This window comes from Chaetodon trifascialis, chromosome 15, assembly GCF_039877785.1.
Source record: "Chaetodon trifascialis isolate fChaTrf1 chromosome 15, fChaTrf1.hap1, whole genome shotgun sequence".
Lineage (NCBI taxonomy): Eukaryota > Metazoa > Chordata > Actinopteri > Chaetodontiformes > Chaetodontidae > Chaetodon > Chaetodon trifascialis.
Genome location: NC_092070.1, coordinates 10,386,270 through 10,407,448, shown reverse-complemented (window position 1 = coordinate 10,407,448; position 21,179 = coordinate 10,386,270). Strand labels below are relative to the sequence as shown.

The following is a 21,179-nucleotide window of genomic DNA, read 5'->3' as shown; positions in this document are numbered from 1 at the left end:
ACTATTATTATGGACATTTTCATGACTAAATGATTAATAGTTTAATCAAAACTGACTGATTCTAAGTTTGTGCTAACCGTAACCACATATTAATGTCTCTGTGTAGATACTGGTACCTGATGCTGACAGGGCTAGTGGCTACTAACATAACATCAGAACAATTTAGCATTTTAGGCATTTAACTAATGCTTTTTAAAATTTGTGCAACAGTAAAATTAACTTCATACCTGTGACCATGTTGAATTATCAAATTTCAAGACTTCACCTCTCTGCATTTAGCATGACCACTACAAATCCAGAGTGTGTGTGTGTGTGTGTATGTGTGCATGCTTTTTTTTAAGTAAAACAAACGCTATTTAATTTTCTCTCTTGGAGCAAAAAAGGCTTGAACTGACGTGTGCTTCTCCTCTGCAGGAACGTTCAGAGGTGTGTGTAAGAAGATTGATCACTTCCCAGAGGACGCCGACTATGAAGCAGATGCTGCTGAATACCTCCTCCGTAAGTCTGATACGAACGCAAGCATGAGGAGTGTGCGTACACATACGTTCATACAGACTCTGTGATATTCACATCAGCCTCAGCTTTTAGTGGCCACTGGCCATTTTTATTTTCCAGAGTTCCTGTAACCTCAAACCTGTGAACAACCTTTCATCAAAAGAATCCCGAAAATGGCAATTTGCTGTTAGTTCCATTCACTATTTTGTTAACATAAAAAACATTACAACCATGAGAATACAGCAGAGTCCGACTTTTCCTATCGAATGATCACATCAGGTTCCAACCTTGATTTTGAGAATATCTGGAATAAAGAGAAAAAGCTGTCCCATTGTAGTAATACACACAAGGCAACAGTCATGATGCATTAAACTGACAGTATGACATGTATCTCATTTAATATATAGAGAAATAAAGACTTTCAACATGTGGTCTGTCCTGCCTAATAAAGAGGAGGGCAGAAAGATGCTAATATTACCTTAGGTAGCTGTGACCAAGACCTACATTAAACATAAATTGCAACCCCACAAACTAATGTAGTCAGTTCATTTTACTCCAGTAGATAGTTAGCCAGACATGCTAACCTTTGCAGCTTACAGTAGAGCAGACAAACGGTCTTTTATGCACAGACTGAGTTGTGTGCATCCAGCACAGAGGAAATAGCTGAAGATGTGAGAGAACTATCTCACATAACACTGTCTGGCAGGCATGAATAGAAGTTACAGAAAACAAGCGGGAGGAGATAGATGAACAGAGGGGGTATAATGGAGAGAACAAGAGATGTAAACAGATGGCGGGGTTTTTATCTACAAACACATGAGAAAAATGCAAAGAAAAGCATTGGCAGGATGAGAAAATGACGAAGGGGAGAGGAGGGAACACTTTGTTATTTCCAGAAAGAGTAATCTGACAGAGGTAAATCAGGATGCAGCCACAGATATAGATAGAGGATGGTTTAATGGAAAACAGAGAGGAGGGGGCTCTGCCTGTTCTTTCTCCCACAGTAAACAGAGTAAAGATGGACGGAGCGAGAAAACAGCAACAACAACAAAAACAGGGAAAATGGATTCAGCTTGTGCTTCTTTCTCATTGCTCCACTGAACACAGAGCAACATCCCCAGAGGCAGCCAATTAGATCACAGGCCTCAGAGCTGGCCAGCCAATGGGGAGAAGGGACCTAGTGACCGGCATTTCATACAGCCCAGGGGTGTGGGCCACAGGGGCGGGGCTTACGCGCTCAGCCATGCAACGCCACTGGCCACCGCAAATGTCAGTCATGCTTGAAATGTTTTGGAAAGCAGAAGACTGAAGTGCAACTAAAACAGAGTGACGCACTGGAGCACAAATGCAAAGACGTTACTCACAGGATGATTGCAATTGTTTTTTGTTATGATACGCCTGTGAGGTATGAGAGCACAACATCGAAAAATACGACACGGCTCAGTTCTGCATGACAAGCTGTTTGCAAATATCCTTCAATATGGTATCACACCATGGACACATATGGGGTGCTGACAAATATTTCACTCCTACTGCAGCCTCGCTTTCGTTTTCCTCATCTCTGCTATTCATTATTTTTGCCTTGCATATGTGTCAGTGCGGCTCTCCATCTGTCTTGGTTTTTGTCCATCTTTTCCCTCTCTCTCTCTCTCTCTCTCTCTCTCTCTCTCAAGCATGGCCTCTGAATGCTTTAACATGTTCTGGATTCAGACCCAGTCAAGCATGTAGCAGCACACTGGCCCGTGTGTGTGTATGTGTGAGTGTTCAAAGTGGTACATTTTCCATAGGTTTCGCTCCATCCTCCAGCAGAGTGCATCTGAAATGAAACAGTGACTATTACATGGAGGTACTGGCTGTTGGAGAGCCTGATGACTGTTTTATACACAGTCTGAGCAGTTCATGTTAATTTGTCCAATTAGTTTTGGTCCTCCTCAATAGAAGGAATGAAGGCTACAATACCAATACTGTTGCTGTGTTTTCTCTTTTTTATTTCTTTCCACAAATATTGTAAATGTGTGTGTGAGTGTGTGTGTTTTATATCTTTACACAGCACAAAATGTTCGTACCTTTCAGTTAGAAATGTGTTGCCACTCTGTCTTCTTCGTGTGTGGGCGTACAGGTGCAGTGCGTGCCTCCAGTATCTTCCCCATCATGAGCGTGGGTCTGCTGTTCCTGGGGGGGCTCTGTGTGGCCGCCAGTGAGTTTTACCGGAGCCGACACAACGTCATCCTCAGTGCAGGAATCTTCTTTGTCTCTGCAGGTTAGTCTCCGCGTGTGTGTGTGTGTGTGTGTGTGTGTGTGTGTGTGTGTGTGTGTGTGTGTGTGTGTGTGTGTGTGTGTGTGTGTGTGTGTGTGTTGTTAGAGTGAAGGTACAAGAGCTGTCAATCATAAGGGCTCCAGTGTACGCAAAGTAAGTCCGACCTTTGGAGCAGGAAGGTGCTGTTCTGCGTTAAAGGACTCATCTTGACTCATGTTGACCTCACTGCAGAGTTGTTTAGGAGGAAAATCCACATAATATTTGTCCCTAAGAGGTAAAGTCATACTGAGGCTTCCAGGATTGAGCTGAATAGCTGCTGCTCAATCTTGATTTTTTTGGGTTCTTACTCCAAAAAGAACCCTCATTTTCTATTGATCACTTGTTTGGCACTTTGAATTTTTACCTTCTTGGCTCGACATGTTTTATATCCATATTGTACTGATTTTAATGTCGCTGATTAAATGTTTTGTATTGTGTCCTTTTTCTCCCTGATTTTCCTATCATGTTTACCCCTGCATGTCCTGATTTCCCCACAGGAAGCATGTAAGCAAAGAGCACTGATAGTTTAAATATGAGGACTTTAGTCACACAATAGATCTTGGAGGAGATTTTTTGTTTGTTTGTTTTGGTTTTCAGACTTCAAATGAAATAGTTTACATTTTTGAAAGCAGCAGATCTGTTGAAACTGATTTTCTCCCCCATTTGTTTGTTCCCTCACATCATAAAGTTGTGGTGTTTCTTGTTGCCTCTGGAGGAAAAACAGCTCTGAATATCCTGCTGTTAACAGAAAAGGCTGAAAAAAACCCCACAAAAATCTCTCAAAGATTAAAAAAGAGCCAAATTTTGATACAATGTGATTTTCACTTTTTGATATTTAAAGTATTGATAAATAACAAAACACTAAAATCCAATAATGAGCCTGCTGTAATCTTTTTCTACACTTCAAATGGAGACTACAGACTTTGTATGTGGTTGTTCTTAGTACATGAGGAGCAGCTGTTGGAAGTGTCCCAATGTTCATCTCCATGACAACACTGCTAAACACAACATAGCAGCCATCTTAGCTGCAGCACCGGCCAAATATGTCTGATCTCGAGGAATTTGAAGACAAGGATGCCTGCTGCATTTCAAAGAGTGTGCGCATCTGTGAGTGTGTGCAGTTGTGTTACTGTGGCACCACTTTAAGCGGAGGAGATACAAAGCGCTCAAATATTTGTCGAAGAAGCCCGTCAGGCATCTAAAGCACACGGACGGGCCTGTGTGAGAAGCCGGAGTGTGGAAATCGGGCACAGCAGCTGATTAATCAATCAGCAAGAATACCACGATGCCGCTGTGATGCACCGTGAGGGTGTGGGAGCATAAACCCAACATACATCCTCACACACACAATCTATCACGTGGATGCTGACACAGTCTCTCCCAAGCACACACACACTTGCGCTCTTGTCCCTGACACACACACACAAATGGTTGTAATTGCTGTTTAGTGGGATGTGTAGGGTCCCATTGGGTTTTGTAGTGAATTCATGGAGCCAAATTGGTAATTATTTACCACAATACTGTGGGGCTGATTCTGGTTAATTACAGCTGGCTAATTGTCCCCATTCTGTGCGTTCCACCACACTGCATGAGCACTGTATTCTGGACTAATGATATGGAATAAGAGAGCCCAGCTGTGTGCAATGACTCTCCAACGTTTCTATCAAGCTCCACTCCCTCTCTCTGATGCTCTCCTATCGTTATTTGCTTTTTTTCATTTGGCTGTGGCCCCGTCACTCCTCCTCCTCTCCACTCATTTCTCTCCACGTTTTTTCGTTCACAAATTTTCATTCACTTTTACTCTCACTAATCTGCCATCATATCTTGATTTTCAGCTACAGTAGTAGCATAGCACGGGGGGCTTGCAATGCCAGTCAGACGTCCATGTCCCCCCTCTGGAGGAATTTTAATAGACCTTTGGTTTATGACCAAATACCTGCAAAACTGATGACATTAGTTGCTAATATGCAAAATTAAGATGTTGAATATGTTGAACATTATGCTAACTGAACATTAGCATTGTCATTGTGAGCATCCATGCTAGCATGGCCACAAACGCACAGATTATATAGATTCTCGTGCATTAACTGTATATTTTCCTGTGTTTTGTTTTCATTTACTAACCAATCTCTGTCTCTTACAGTTTTTACGTAGTGCGTTGTTCTTGTTTTGTTTTTGTCTGGATGAATGGGCCACACTCAAACGTTTTCCACTCCCGTCTCTTACTATCTTCTCTTTCTTTCCTTCCCTTTCAGGGCTCAGTAACATCATAGGAATTATTGTCTATATCTCAGCCAACTCGGGTGACCCAGGCCAGAGCGACAGCAAAAAGTCCTACTCCTATGGCTGGTCCTTCTACTTTGGCGCCCTCTCCTTCATCATGGCAGAAATGGTGGGCGTGTTGGCCGTGCACATGTTCATCGAGAAGCACCGCAAGCTACGGGCCAAGTCCCGCACCGAGCTCATCAAAAAGTCCGCTTTCAGCCGCATCCCCTCCTACCGCTACCGCTTCCGGCGTCGCTCCAGCGTGCGTTCTTCCGAGGCCCCCAGCCGCGACGCCTCCCCGCTGGGGAAAGGTGGCTACACGGGGCCCGCCGCCTCCGAGATGCCTATGTACACGCTGAACCCACGCGAGGCAGGCAACGCCGGCACCAAAGCTGGCGGCATGGGCGGGCTGCTCAACTCAGAGAGGGAGTTCCTCCAGAGCAGCACGCTCACTAAAGACTACAGCAAGGACCCCAACCGCAGGACCACGCCCGTCTGAGAGGTGCTGGCTGCAGATATCGCCCAATCAGAGTATCAAAGAGAAGGATTATGAGAAATATAGGGGGAGCGCAAACAGAAGCAGGGGACAAATGGGGTTATGGGGTGGGACAAGGGGTTTGATAAACTTTGACTGTGAACTGTGAACTTTTAGCCTTTGAACTGTGAATCCTGAGCCCTGTGAGAGCGTCGTTTCAGCGTGTGTAGTAGGGTTGGTTTTGATGGAGAAGTTGTTCCTAACCCCAGTTTACCACATATCACTGTAGTTAGACCTGTAACTCCTTACACAGGAAGGCACACTCAATTTATGCTCATAAATTGACTTTCTGTTTTTTTCAAGGTGGAAGAAAGGGATCGACCCAAGTTTGAAATCATATCCGAAGTGGTTTTGCTGTTTAGGGCAACTTCTCCAAAAAAAAAGAAAGAAAGAAAGAAAGAAAGAAAGAAAGAAAGAAAGAAAGAAAGAAAGAAAGAAAGAAAGAAAATAATGTGAACTAAAGGAGAAGAGGAGAGAGGTGAGAGACTCTGTGTGATCTTTGACCTTTGACCTCTGTCCTCCTGACCTTTTCGGATAGCAGCAGTTGGATTAGTGCAGGGAACAGACTTAGAGCTCCAGCTGTCTCTCTGATCACGATGTTCTGTAAAAGTGTGGAAGTTAACACCTCAGGATCGGGACTGATTCATTTTCAGTTCAGCTGGATTCAAAATAGAGATTGAAGACACAGTTTGTCCGTTTAATGGCAGTACATTTGTGGCACTCGTTATTATTTTCTATACATATTGTATATATACTCCTTCACATCGATTGATTGATTGATTGATTGATTGATTGATTGATTGATTGATTGATTGATTGATTGATTGATTGATTGATTGATTGATTGATTGATTGAATCATGGGAAGGCTCACTTCATAACTTACTGAACTGAAACTGAATTGAGCTCATTCCTGCTCATATTTACCCCCATCTCTCTGATCCCAGGTCAGTTGTTAAACATGCATTGTGGTTTTTGAAGTACACTGACTACAGATCAGCTGTTAAGGGGGGAAAAAGGTGTGACTCAACAAAACTAATGAATCTCTTTTAGACGGTAAAGTTAGATCATTGGTGCTTCCTTTTACCCCTGTTTCCAGCCACACGAGTCATCTCTCAATTTATTTTTTCACCTGAAACTTAGAGAGATGATCAAATATTTGTCCGCCTTCACTCGTCACCTTTCACCTTCCACATTTTTCTGTGTAGCCCCATAACTCACCTCACTGCCACCCTCTGCACACCTCCTCTCACCCTCTCTTTCTCTTTCCGGTCTCGTCTTCCGTCGCTGTCGCTCGTTTAGACTAGTGAGGTTGCTGGTTCAGGGTAGTGTGGAGAGAAGACCGCTGAGCTGTGAATATGCTTTAAGGCAGAGCCAAAAAGACATTAAACACACAGATGGACTTTTTTTTTGTTTGCCCACTACCTCTTGGTGAACATCTTCAGATGAATTTAACATAAAGTTGTCTTTTCTTGCCAGAACAATTGTCAAAATCTTAGCTGCAGAAATAAACTGAGAAAATGCTCACTTCAGTCCAAAGTACACATCTCTCTTCTGCAGTGGATGGTCTGTTGAAAATGAACTGAACTAGATGCATGCATTATGCAGAGGATTTGTGCTCTATCCATCCAGCTATCACTCACAGCCTCTCCTCCTCTTTATCTCCCTTACATGTGCACATACTGTATACATCCGCGCAAACACACACAAGCCTATACGTCTTCCACGTGTCTCCTCCATGTGGCTGTGACATGCACAGACTGTCATGGTCCTTTCATATTCCAAACACCTGTTACAGTTTTTACTGTGACACGTTCCTCAGACATCAGTCACTTTTCATTTATCTCTCACCTGCTCTCTGACATACAAACAGAAAAACACTGAATGGGTGGATTGAACAAGCACTGGGCAGATGTGAGCTTAGATGTGGTTGAGATTATGCCCGGATACAAAGTTGATGCACTCAGTGTTGGCACCATTTTGGATTAATAGCCAAATTCTGGCCAAGCATAGAAGCATACGATTCATTGAGAGTAGCTTTGATGCAGATTCTTCGGCCGCAGTGAAGAGTCCTTGGTTTTGTAAGACGGCACTGAAAAGGAGGGAAAGGGCTATTTCATGAATGGGAAGAGGGAGAGAGGGCTTGAATCCATGGATGATTAAGACAGTGTTAGATAAGAGGAGAGACGCAAATGAGGCTGGATCAGTCAGTCATTGTCAGTGATGTTTTAGAAAGTTAATTGACGGAGTTTGTGAGATGTTCCTGAGGTCTTTGGCATCATTGACTGGGAGATAACTGTATTTCTAAAAACATGCATCCTAACTGAATAAGACGAGTCCTGGGAACTGATCACTGTTCATTCCTAAATATACATTATCAGGCTTTATCTCTGCTTTAGATTTTTTTCTCCCATCAATTGGTGATCTATTGCTACCTCTGTCCAATGTAAATGCTCTCAAAGAGTTAACAGGTAAATCTAGGCTGTTACAAAACATACAAAGACCCACATGGGCGCACTTTATTACAGAGTGCAGTCTGAGTGCAGTACATCAGATCAGAGCATTTATCACGCCACTGGACGACACCTGATCACACATGCATACGAGGGGAGGGGCTGTGAGAGAGTGAGAGGGAGGCAAAATAGCTATAAAACACAGACAAAGGGAGAGTTGTGGAGAGAGAGCATGAGTAACAAGTATAAACGTTAACAGCATTTCCCCAAAACTTTTTTCTGTGAGTACAAAGTGAGCTCAAAGAGGGAAAAAAACATATTTTTGTTTCCTTCTTAACCCCCTCAGCCACCATTGCACTGTTTTGTACAAACTAAACATGAAACACCAAGCTGACGCCAGTCACACCACCACTTTGAGAGTTATGACCCTGATAATAAAGGATGTTTCAAACCTCAGTCATACTGTTTAATTTATGACGCTGCTGTTTCATCCACTGTCTTTTATGCCATAAAGGGAGCTTAAAGGGACGAACGTGTATCACCACGGACTTGCTCTGGCTGTCCTCCACATGTAAATATTAATTTTGCAAGCTAACTACAACATCAGCAGTTGTCATGGGCTGTGAAAGGGAAAAAAATGCTTTTCTCAAAGCAAGGGCTTTTAATTTTTAAAGGACAGGAGCACACAAGGGCTTTTTATGCTCAGCGCTGCAGCAACGTCGTTTCAACGGTGTGACTGTATGTCGGAAGGAAAGGCAAAGTACATTTGCACAGGAACGTTTTTAAACCAGCTGAATAGCTAACTAACGATATAACATGCTTCTTTAAAACCAGAAGCTGAGGTAGAGAAAACGCAAAGACTGTACTCTTCTACTCACGTTAGCTACAGGTTAGCCTCTAGCTCCTTCTTTTTGCTAACTTTAGGTTAGATGGGTGACTTCCTGAAGTAATTAGAGATGAAGAATATTGCCTTAAGCAGAGGTAGGATAATTTTAATCAAGAATAATTTGAGTTAGCTTAAGGATCAAACATATATTAGCAAAATATTGTTAATCATACTTGGTGCCAAATATTACTCAAACTATTTCCTGTATGTCATGGCCTCCAGGTTAGCTATAGATCATAGGTTCAGTACTCTTTTTGCATCGGATTTCCTGCAGTATACTGACTCAGCAGTAGTAGCTATGTAGCTCAGCACATCAGAGGCCCCTCGGATCCTGAGGGTCTGTTAGGGGTCAAGGTTCAGAACCGCATCCATGAGCCATGTCAGCATTGACCTTTCAAACCATGCATGCCATATCCATCCGCTTCCAGTGCTTAACATTCGCTGTATCTCTAATCGAGTCTCAAATGGCACCCTAATCTCTATAGTCCGTAGGGATACTGGACTGCTACATTTAAGACGCCTTACAAGGGTGTGTGGGCCCATAAGCCTGTGCTGTGTTTAACGATGTTTACTCCAATAGAGCACAGGGTGCTTTTTGAGACTAGACCTCTGTCTATCTCTTCTTACCGCCATACAGCTTTGATACTCTGATATCAACAACAAATAATTGTATTATTAGTAAAAAATTATTCTACTCTAAAGGTGCCACTGTGCAGAGGATGACAAACTCTGACACATATTATAGTTATTAACCATGGGGGGGTGGGTTGATCGAAGGGAGCAGAGTTGGGAAGCAGGGATCGTAGTCTTTGTAATATTCTATTATTCTAGTTTCATTTTCTACTTTGATGTGGTTTGTGAGATTGTGTTGTTTTGATCACATCTGAAGCCTCTGACAGGAGGAGGGAAAAGAGACAGTGGAGCGCTCAGACGATCTCTCGTGGACATTAACCTCACCTCACTGGTGCCGGAGGTCACTTGCTTCAGCGGGACACTCAACCGAGAAAGTGCAATACACAAACATACATGCATTCAATGTAAGGTTTCTACGCTTCTGAGGACTGAATGACCCAGTGCACTACAGGCAAACGTTCTGCTGCCTGTAGTTTTTCTTTGTTTTTTTTCTGTGTATTCCTTAACACCTACTGTAGAGCGAGGCAACTCCAATAACTGCCAGTGTGTCCTGATCAACGAAATCAAATCACACATAATTGCAAATTAGAGAAGTATCTCGAAATCATGAACCTTAACAGGGACACACATGCAATTACATCTCACCTTCTTCCTTTTCACTGTGGGTCCATGAACATGTCCTCTGTCCAGGTGCTCTGCCGGCAACTTCAAATTGAAACCAATTTAACACATCAAGGCAATGTGATGCTCCCAAGGAGATGAAGTGATGATATCGCAACGAAATTTCATTTAATATTTAGCAGATTAAGATAACGACCAATGAGAATATCAATCGGTTGACTAATTGACTAAATTTGCATCCTTATCAATATCTAAGTACAAATTTACTCTTAAATCTACAACAAACCCTTAAACATTTTCTTATTTTATAGGAGTTTTTTATTTTCTTTTTTCAAAGAATAATGTGGGATATAAGTTCTCATAAGTATAGAAACACAAGAACATAACACATAGGAACACACACTTGTTAATGGTCACAAACACACACACACACACACACACACACACACACACACACACATTTCTTTATGCACAAACATGCACAGAAACACACACTCACAGCTTCAGCTTTGCCCAGTGTGGTGTGGGGATACGTGTGTCCTGTTAAAAGAAAAATCACTGTGTTATGTTTGGAAAAAAAAAAATATTGTACGTGTTTCTTTGGGAGAAAAACTACAAACTGTTTCTGTCACTGATGTGTCGCTCCTCAATGGAACTTCAAGTACACTGAGCCAGCTAATCGAACACGGAGGACCAGAAGAACTGTTTTAGAAATGTGAATTTAATGGAATAGTTCTGAGACAAACACATGCTATAAGCACTCTACACTTTGCAATCGCACACAGACAACACACACACACACACACACGCATACACTAACACGTACAAGGTTACTGTGTGAGGAGAGCTTACAGGTGGAGTTATGTGCCTGCATGTTTGTGTGTGTTAATATTCACGTGTGTGTGTGTGTGTGTGTGTGTGTGTGTGTGTGTGTGTGTGTGTGTGTGTGTGTGTGTGTGTGTGTGTGTGTGTGTGTGTGTGTGTGTTCAGTTAGCCTCTCCTCACCCATGCACCCAGTGCCTGCCTGTCCTGCCTTCAGACAGCTCCCAGATCAGCCATGGGGCTTCCAGTAAAACCTCTGCATTCCCACGACCTGTAACGGTTGCGCTGGGATCAGTTTTAGAGCTAACTGCCCCAATCATTTCTCAGCAGACGCAGCCATACAAAACACAAGGACTGTTTTGGAGTCAGCAGTTTCTGTTGGATGTTGTGTATTACCAACAAATAATACAGAGTTTATGTTACGTGGGAAGAAGGAACTTTTTATTTCAAAGGTCTGACTGGACTATTTATTTTGACACATTTGCTGTTCAGACCTGACTTATCGTGTCTGCCTGTGAGGCTGATTTAGGATCAGCAGAGGGGGCTTAGCGCGATAGACAATAATCTATCGAATCCCTAATGACAGCTGGTCTTGAATCGGCACACCCTGGTGTAGCTGTTCCTCGTGTTCTCAAGCTTCCTGAAATCAGACAAAGAAAAGGGAAAACTCTCCTCGCGTGGTCTCACTTGTAAAACCAGCGCGTTGATGAGTTTTTCTTTATACTGTAGCAGCTTTTTCGTGACTGTGTTTTCTCTTTCAGGTGAAGTTAAAGGTTGTACCGCTTGTTCTACCAATTAGAAAATGGTTGTTGTTGATGTGGGACAATATACAGAGAGATTCTGGACATGGAAAATTGCTGATTTCCAACACAAGTCCCCTAAACAGAGCCTATGATTAAAATAGCAGCCATTAATTTTAGAATAATTCTGGCCTCAGCGTCTATTAAGCCTGTTTTCCAGACTATTAAAGCAATTTCCTGTTTTTTTGTGCCAGTCTTTAGCCCTTTAGCTATTAGCATTTTACATGTATTATTTTGACAGGAAGTACAGAGAGATTAAAATCTGCTTTTTACGGTTTTCGCCTCAAGCCCCGCGTTCAGGCAGTGTTGTTTACATGCAGAACATATCCAAGGCCGCCATGGTTGACTGACCAAGGATGAAAGGCCCAAAATGGCAGGATGTTTCACCAGGCTCCCAGAGTTTCGCTCTGCATCAGGTGTATTCAGGCTCCCTCTTGTATAAATTGCTTATGAGCCGTATAGCAACAGTACACGTTAAAGGTTTCTTCTTCCTGAACAGGTGTTTAGCAGTAATGGGTGAAATCACGAGTAGAAAAAAGATGATCACATTCTTACTGAGATCATTTTTTATTGATATTGCCAACAAAGTCGCATTAGATTTTCAGACCAGTTCCAACATGTGATCTACTTCTATTGGATCACTACTCAGATCAAGCTCCCATCCGAGGAAGCCATGCCCCAAAGAGACTAAATTGCCCATCACTTTCTACTGAGCCAAGTTGTAATGGGTAGAGTCAGGCTAACAGGCAGAGGCCACTGAAAGCAGCACAGAGCAGTCACTATGTTGGTATAATTACAGACTGGAGGGTTTTTAGCCATAGCAGCATGGCTATATGGATGACAATGGTGGCCAGACTGGTGCAGACTGAAATATCTCGACAGCTGGATGAATTGCCATGAAATTATGCCCAGACACTCACATCTTCCTCAGGACAAATTGTAATATATCGGTGATCCCATAACTTTTTATCTAGCACCATCATCAGGTCAAAGTTTTTATTTATCCAATATTTGAGTCCATGACCAAATGCCTGCAAACCTAATTTACATTAGCCTTAGCTACACTTTGCGTTTACTGCTAATTAACAAATGCTGGCATGCCAACATGTCTAGAAAGACAACATGTTGATGTTCGCATTGACACTGTGAGCATTTTAGCATGCTGAAGCATCACTGTGCAGCCTCACCGAGCTGCTAGATGGCTGTATACTCTTGTTTAAAGTAGCATACAGAAAAATCCAAACAGTTTCAGTGGTAAATGCTTGTCACCTGACTTTGTCCATTTCAAACTGACCCAAGGACTGTTAGAAAACAAATGCCAGAACATAAACTCAGGAGAAGAGATGGAGAAGTTAGTGACAATTTCATTTATTATGTAGTTCTCAGTTGACAAAGATGGAGCAAAAGTCAAAGTAAAAGATGCAGAATATTGGTAAAAGTAAACTTGAATATTTTATTAGTATTGTGTTTATTATACGTGTAGCAATGACCTGGCGAAAAGGAAAAAGGTTTTTATTTATTTTCTTTCAGGGAGTGTCTGTCTTGCAGGCATTGTAGCAGTTTGCTTTGAGGTCAAATTATTCAGAAGATGAGGAGAGTCCATAACAACCAGCCATTACTCTGTGGTGAAAGTGAAGAATGAAAGCCTACAGACGAACGCGCAGCTGGAACCTGAAGTAGCATCAGCGGATAAAGTCCCTCCCAAAACGTGGCTCATAACTTAACAATACGTAAAAGATGTAGCTGATGGGTGATGTGTTTAAAGGTTGATCAGTTGTTTTGACATCTGTGTCAATGGGCAGCTTTTAATCCTGCTCCATACCTCTGAGCCCGATCATGAGATACTTAGTCCTCAACACACACACACACACACACACACACACACACACACACACACACACACACACACACACACACACACACACACACGCATGCATGCAGAAACATGCTGGCTCTCACATTTGTCTTTCTATACACAGGCACACTGACTGTATAACACAGCTCACACACACACATATACAGGCACACAGACACACAAACACACACATACCTGCCAGCCAGTTTCACTGTATACTTTATAATGTAAACCTCCAACTAACAGCGGTCTGACACGGACACATGCTGTGAATAAAAGCACACTTTTACTTACATGGTATAAATATGATTACCTATATCTAGAGAGAAAGAATATTATATACAGTATAATAATTAGAAAATAAAGAGTCACCTTTTCAAAGTGCCTGTGGTGAGTTCATTTTGTATTGGAATGTGTGTATGTGAATGTTTGACGTGTAGCTGTGTGATCTGTTCTCTCACACACACACACACACACACACACACACACACACACACACACACACACACACACACAGATAACCCTATATTTTGGTGGTCTTTTTGACAAACCAACACATCAGATCTTTATCAGAAACACCACACACCAACATAAATTGATGAGAAAACATACTCGTATAGTGTGCACAGTCCTCCCTGCACCTGCACGCACACACACACAGTAGATGTGTATCAGCTGTGCTGTGTCAACTGTTCTGATTTAGCTGTCCGATAGATAACTCCTCTGCTTATCTCCACTGCCACCCCACAGATGCCTGAAGAGAGGAGAAAGTTAATGAGGAGACTGGAGGATGTGCCAGATTTGAGGTGTTTGGAGGAGATAAAGAGAGGAGAGCATGTGGAGGACTGCGAGTGTTTCTGGAGCGTGCATGCACATACAAATACATGTGCGTATGGGTTGCTCTCTGTTTATTTGTCACTTTTTCTGATCAGATTGTGATTGAAAATGACACATCTGATAGTATTCCTGCATCCCCGTGAGCGTGCTGCATCATTCATGTGCAGTGTTCATGCATCCGTGCGCCACATCATGTGGTCTGCATCTGTTCACAGAGAGTGTTGCAGGAGCTGCTGATCAAATGATACCTGTTCAGGCCTTTTGAGTAATTCAAATTAAACAGCTGAGTTTCCTTCAAAGGACTGAAACGTTTTTACTGTGATGGCTGCCTGGACAGCGAGGACCCTGGACAATGAACATCTTGGCAGACGCGGATACAGAAGTTTACACCTGCAGATTTCTTTTGTATGACATCAGGATTCACCTTTTCTTCTAGGGAGGAGGTCTGACACCAGATCGCTGTAACTAGTCCAGCTTAAAACTCTGAAATGTCAGGCAGTCTAGAGATCAACCCCACAACGTCGAGCGTTTGCCACTATATGAAAAAACCCTTTGTCAAAACTGGAAACTGAACAGGATCAGTATATCTGTCAGGTGGATCTGTATCTAAGATCATAGGTTTCATCACTCTGTTTGTTCTGTTCAGCTGTTTCTGTCTGTCGTTCTGTTCCTGTCATCTCGACACGAGGGCCGTATGTTTGGTCTGTATCTGAAATCATAAACTTTATCGCCCTGTTGGCTCCTTTTATTTGATCCAGCTGTTTCTGTCTTCTTGTCTCAGACATTATTATGACAGTCATCTATATTTTTTCTTCCTAAATGACTGAATTATTCCGTTCTTGCCTTCTTTTTTCTTAGCTCGCTGAGGCCATCTCTTAATTTGTTTTTGTAGCATTGACCTTCTCTTTTGAACAAATTTATTATTTCTAGTTCTAATTCTGTTTTCTTTCTTACTCTTCTCATTTGGTTTGTAGTCTGTTATTCAAAGCTCCATATTTTCATACACATTCACATCAAATGTGCCTTCTTTTGGCCAAGCTGTTTCTAGTCCTATAGTCTCCCACTCCTTGGAAATTTTCTGAACCTCTTTAATGTGCTCTGGATGTTGGAAGTGAAGTCAGTTGTTCAAATAACCAGCTAAAAACGGCGAAAAATTGAGCAACCAGACTTTAATTATATTTCTTAACTCTCACTCAGCAGGTCCCAATCTTCTGTTAATTTTTAAAGATTAAAACAATGAAATTTGTATTTTAATTTTTCACTGTCAAATAAGATTTTACTTCAGGCATAATACAGGCTGTTATGACAGTTTTGCATAATAAGTCAGGCTTGGTCGAGAGAGAAAGAAGAAAGATGGGCAATAATGGAAAGTTTCTCTTTTTCTCTTTTATACACAAAGTAAATACACACACACACACACACACACACACACACACACACACACACACAAACACATACACACATCAGGGCGCCCTTTCACACACAGGCAAAAGCAAACAGAAAACCACACAGCACAATCACATTACAAACTGAGAATCAAATGTCGTCTACCTTATATTGTCACTCTGTGCAGAGACACAGCACAGTCACCTCTTGACCTCTTATTCAATCCTGCCGACAATGCCAATTATGTTGTGGAGAGAAATGACAGACAACAAGGTGCAGCACAGACAGCTAAAGCTCACACATCCAGATGTTCAACAGCAAAGTCCCCCCATATCTTGTCTGCCCTTCGTTTATATACTTTTGCAGACATGCATACACCCACGCGGGGCTTCTGCTGACATGACCAACACCCACTTACTCTGGGAGGATGCCAGTCGTCGTTCTCAACATTACAATGGCTCACTTTAAGTTCACATCCTGTAATCCTGTTATTGCAAATGTGTTAGGTCACCATGACCCGATCATTCCTGTTGTTTATCCGTGACCCGAACACTCACAGGACACCTACGTGCTGTTGAAACACTTCCAAGAATAGGCAGTGCATGTTTCATAAGCAAATTCTACCAGAGCTTCTCTCCCAAGTTCTCCTTTTTCATTCTTCACACAATTGCTTCTGTCACTTTCCATACTCACAAATAAGTGTGCTGTGAGTGCCTCTGAGAAAATACTGTCTGTTAGTAAAATGCACTTGAGCCCTCATGGTGAGACAGCATGTTGTATGAACTAGTTCTTTTCTAGCATCACCACGAACCCATAGTAAAATCATCAGTATGATAGCATGTGTTTTGATATTTGCTTCAGAATGTGTGATTTTACTTTGGTTGTGCTTAAATGTCATATATGTACCCTGATTCGTTTCAGATCTGCTAATGTATATTATCAGAATATAGTGCAACAGCACGACCACACGAGTATGTAATGTGAGAAGGGAGGATTCGGTGGAGAGCTCAGATTCACCTGATGAATATTCATAACTGTGACGTCAGCGATGGAGCTCTGCGTCGTCGTCATAGAGATTAGAGTGGATGACGGGATTATGGGAGACTCTCTGCCACACTGGGCTTGGCTGCCACTCTGCTTTTGTTCCTCTTAACTGTCTTTATATGTGCCGTTTTGTCACTCAATCTCCCCGGCTGCTCATCTCCTCTGTTGCGCAGAGATATTGTGACCATCGCCCACGTTTGATCTTTCCATTTTCCTTTTTCCCCTTTTCACCCTGGCCCTGGCTTTTTTTCTTCTCTGTGATCCTCTTAGCCGTTTTTCCCCTCTGCCACATTTTTCTGTTTTGAAACCCCACCCTCCTATCGAGCAGTATGGTACTGTAGTAATTGCTTTCTTCAGCTCCATTGGCCCAATAAGAGAAAATGGCCCCTTATGCTAATAGCCCATAAAAGACACTGAGCATTTCCCAGCAGGAATCCCACATCAGATTATTTTATAGTGCTGTATCAGACAGTAATGTCTTACCTCTATGTACTCTAAAAATAAAACAGGAATCCATGCAGAAGTCAATTTGTTCTGAATACTGAAGGTCATTGCAGTGAGTTAATCATATCTAAGATGTTATGATTTTCAGACTCAAAGACACACACACACACACACACACACACACACACACACACACATCTGGCAATGTGACATGCATTTGTGAATTGCACCAGGCGAGCTCCTAGTGTTTCACACAAATACAAGTGTCAGTGTGTGTCTGTGTTTGGGTGTGTTTGTGTCCCAGTTGGATGTTGCTATAACAGCTGTTTGTGACAGAATGAGGCTCTGAGGGAGAGTGGCTGTCAGCTTTGATGTCCTAATTATCTATCTATCTATCTATCTATCTATCTATCTATCTATCTATCTATCTATCTATCTATCTATCTATCTATCTATCTATCTATCTATCTATCTATCTATCTATCTATCTATCCATGGGTGAGTTGTGGGTGTGTGCTCTGCGAAGTGAGCTGGCATGGGCTTTGCAGGTTTGGTTGTACCCAATCCACCAATGTGTGTGTGTGAGAGAGAGAGTGAGTGTTTGCATTCACTAGAGACATGCAACAAACACCTTGATGTCTGTGTGCATGTGTTTCTTTTGTTGTACAGCGTTTGTCTGCACGTTGATGAAAGCATGTGTGCATGTGCGTTTCCTTTTCTATGTGCATGTGTGAGTGCACGTGCTTTCTAACATCTGTCAGTGTAGCTGTACTTGGAGCACTGTGTAATTGTTGTTTGAGATCAAATGCACATATATATTTCACACTTAACTTTACTGCTTTAAGGACACTTCACTCTATAATTTTCCGGAAATTTAACATGTTGGTGTTAAAAAAAGACCAGTCATTTTTATGTGAAAGTTGCTCCAGCAATCTGCCTTTTTAGCACCTGTTAACCTTTCCATAACTCTTCCCACAGTGCTTACAGCATGCATATTATACTACCTTAAATTACACTCATATTAAACTGTCGATGCACATCTTGGGGCACAGAATTTACCATGAAACTCCCCGCTGAAAATCTCATTTATCAACCAGCCAGCTGCTTATAGGATAACAAGTGTCTACAGCAAGGCTAGTGTGTCTGTTAAGTTAGGTGCAGCAATGCTTTACACTAAATGCTAACATCAGCATGCTAATGTGCTCCCTATGACCAAACCTGCTGATATTAGTTAGGTACAATGTTTACCATTTTCACAATCATAGTTTAGCATGCTAACATCTGCTAATTAGCACACAAGGTACACCTGTGGCTGACAGAAATGTCATTACTTTTGCAGGAATTTGGCCTTAAACCAAATTACTGGACGAATTGAAATGTTGACCTGATGGTGGCACTCGATGAAAAGTCAGAGGAAAGCCAAAGAGAAAATTCCACCAAACACACTTTTCCTTCATCGTGTGATGTTAGTGGATTGTTGAGGCCACATTGTCTAAGACACAAAGCATCAGATCGTCATCAGTGCCAGACTGCGTTGATGAATGTTCAGCAAGTTGAGCTTTTGAGGACAAGAGACACTTCTGCTCTCTGCGAAGGGCAAACTGAGCGGTGAAGAGCTCTCTGAACCATTGTCACTGACAAGGAGAGCAATGTTGTGTGTGTGTGTGTGTGTGTGTGTGTGTGTGTGTGTGTGTGTGTGTGTGTGTGTGTGTGTGTGTGTGTGTGTGTGTGTGTGTGTGTGTGTGTGCGCGCGCGCACGTATGGGCCTTGAGTGGAGTAACACTATGGCCATCTGCAGTGTGAAAAAAAAGCCTTGGAGCTGTGAACGCTGCTCAAGCAGAAAGACAAGAGGAAGAGAGTGTAAGGTGGAGGAGAGGATGAGAGAAAGAAGGAGAAAATCAAATCAAATGTTCGGAAAATGCCACAGAGCGACATGAGGCCATGTCCTGACAGAAGAGATTCAGCCACTTTTCCACTGGTTTGGCATTTAAGCATAAACTTTGACCAATGGACAGTCAGCTACACATCTGTCAGTCAGTCAACTTAACATCAAATCAGTCAACCAGCAGAAGGTGTATTCATTCCTATTCACTAATTCATTAGTACTCTTTCAGTCTCTCAGTGGCCACATGGTCAGACAGTCACAGGAACATATGGAAAAGTAAAATTCATATAAGCACACACAGTATGGGTATCACTGAGTACATGCACTATTATCACCAGAACCTATACACAGTACTGGAAGACCATTTCCAATAGCTAAAATAGCTAAAAGCTGAAAAATACATACTCATGGCAAGTCAGATTTATGAGATAAAGAATCAAACTTTCACAGTGTCATAATTGTTAATTAGTAAATCAAACTTTCCACCGATAAACACACCAACACTGTAATACATTATGATAAACACGTCATTTTCCATCCAGAATTGACACATGCGCACCCACACCCACACACATAAAGCTGAGGATATAATTGTTTCCAAGCAGCTCTTTGATGGCTGAGTCACTGAACATGTCCTGTATCGTATCACGATAAGAAGAACATCAGTTTAAAGGCAGCAGCTGTTTCCCTTTCATCCTCTCTCCCTCTCTCTCCTTCTGCATCTCTCCATCCTCCCACTGCTTTCACAATGGTGTGCTAAGCCAGGGAAGATAGGGCAAATCCCTCCTCTGAGCAGAGCAGGCAGGAGAGAGAGTGTAAGAGTGTAAGAGAGTGCAAGACACTTCCTCACACACTCCCCTCTCCTCTCTCATTTCTCTCCCTCCATTTATCGGAATCCAGCCAATCAGCTGGCCTCCCTCTGTGTGTGTGTGTGTGTGTGTGTGTGTGTGTGTGTGTGTGTGTGTGTGTGTGTGTGTGTGTGTGTGTGTGTGTGCCAGAGAAGATTCCTGCTTTCTGCAGGTACTGTCTCTTGTTTCCTCCCTAAGCAAGCCTGTGCTAAGCTAGGCTAACTTAACTCTATTCCTCTTTTTCTTTTACATAGCAAATAAACGTTTAACGTTATCAAAATGTGTTCAACATATATTCTTATTTGCTTTTGGTGGTGTTCGATGAGAGGATCAATACCGCTCTCATGTCTGTACAGTAAATATAGTATAAAGCCACAGCCAGCCTGGTTAGCTTAGCTTAGCATAACAACTGGAAACAGCTGTCCCGAGGTAAATTAATCCACCTACCAGCACCTCTAAAGCTCATTAATGAACACATGGAGTCTTTGAAAGCATCATGGAGTCAGTTGGAGATGTGTGGCCTGATAGGGTTTTTACAGGACTGACTTGGGGCGCAAATTTCACCTTTTGACCAGCTCAGATGTTACTGAATGATCATAGAAATACTGTCGGATTATTATAGGAATTATTATGATGGAAATGTCCTAGTGTCTCTATGATCCTCTTGCTCTTGCACTACTGCACGTTGCTTCTTGTCACTTTGATCATAAAGGTGACACTACTCAATAGAGCAGGGGTGCCCAAACTTTTTTCCCTGGACGGCCAAAATAAACGACGATTTGCATTATAATTTGTTTAAACCTCAGATGAAGGATTGAGGAGTCAGATGGAGTAGTCTTGACTAGGCTGTTGAATGCATTTACACACTCAGATTGATTCAGACACTCTAATAAAAATGGTAGACATTAAACCAAGTGCACTGTATAGGAAACGGAGTGGTTTGGGGCACAGTCTGTCTCTTGGTTGGGAACAGTAACTTTCTGGAGTTTCGCTGGTTGCCTGGCAACTGCTCCCATCCAAGAAATAGTCTGACAGATGTATCGCATGTTTAACGCCGAATTGTCTTTTTTACACT

General features: G+C 42.3%; 1 protein-coding gene across 2 annotated transcripts in view; it reads left to right on the top strand.

Annotated features, from left to right (window-relative positions):
- Positions 1–14,040, top strand: part of cacng3b (calcium channel, voltage-dependent, gamma subunit 3b) — a 31,504-nt gene extending 17,464 nt beyond the window's left edge. For both annotated transcript variants that reach the window (XM_070981210.1, XM_070981208.1), the window contains 3 exons: positions 415–498; positions 2,615–2,755; positions 5,047–14,040. In XM_070981210.1, coding sequence (XP_070837311.1) covers positions 415–498; positions 2,615–2,755; positions 5,047–5,555 — 734 coding nt within the window. In that variant the 3' untranslated portion in view covers positions 5,556–14,040. The remainder of the gene's footprint in view (positions 1–414; positions 499–2,614; positions 2,756–5,046) is intronic.
- The last annotated feature ends 7,139 nt before the right edge of the window (positions 14,041–21,179 follow it).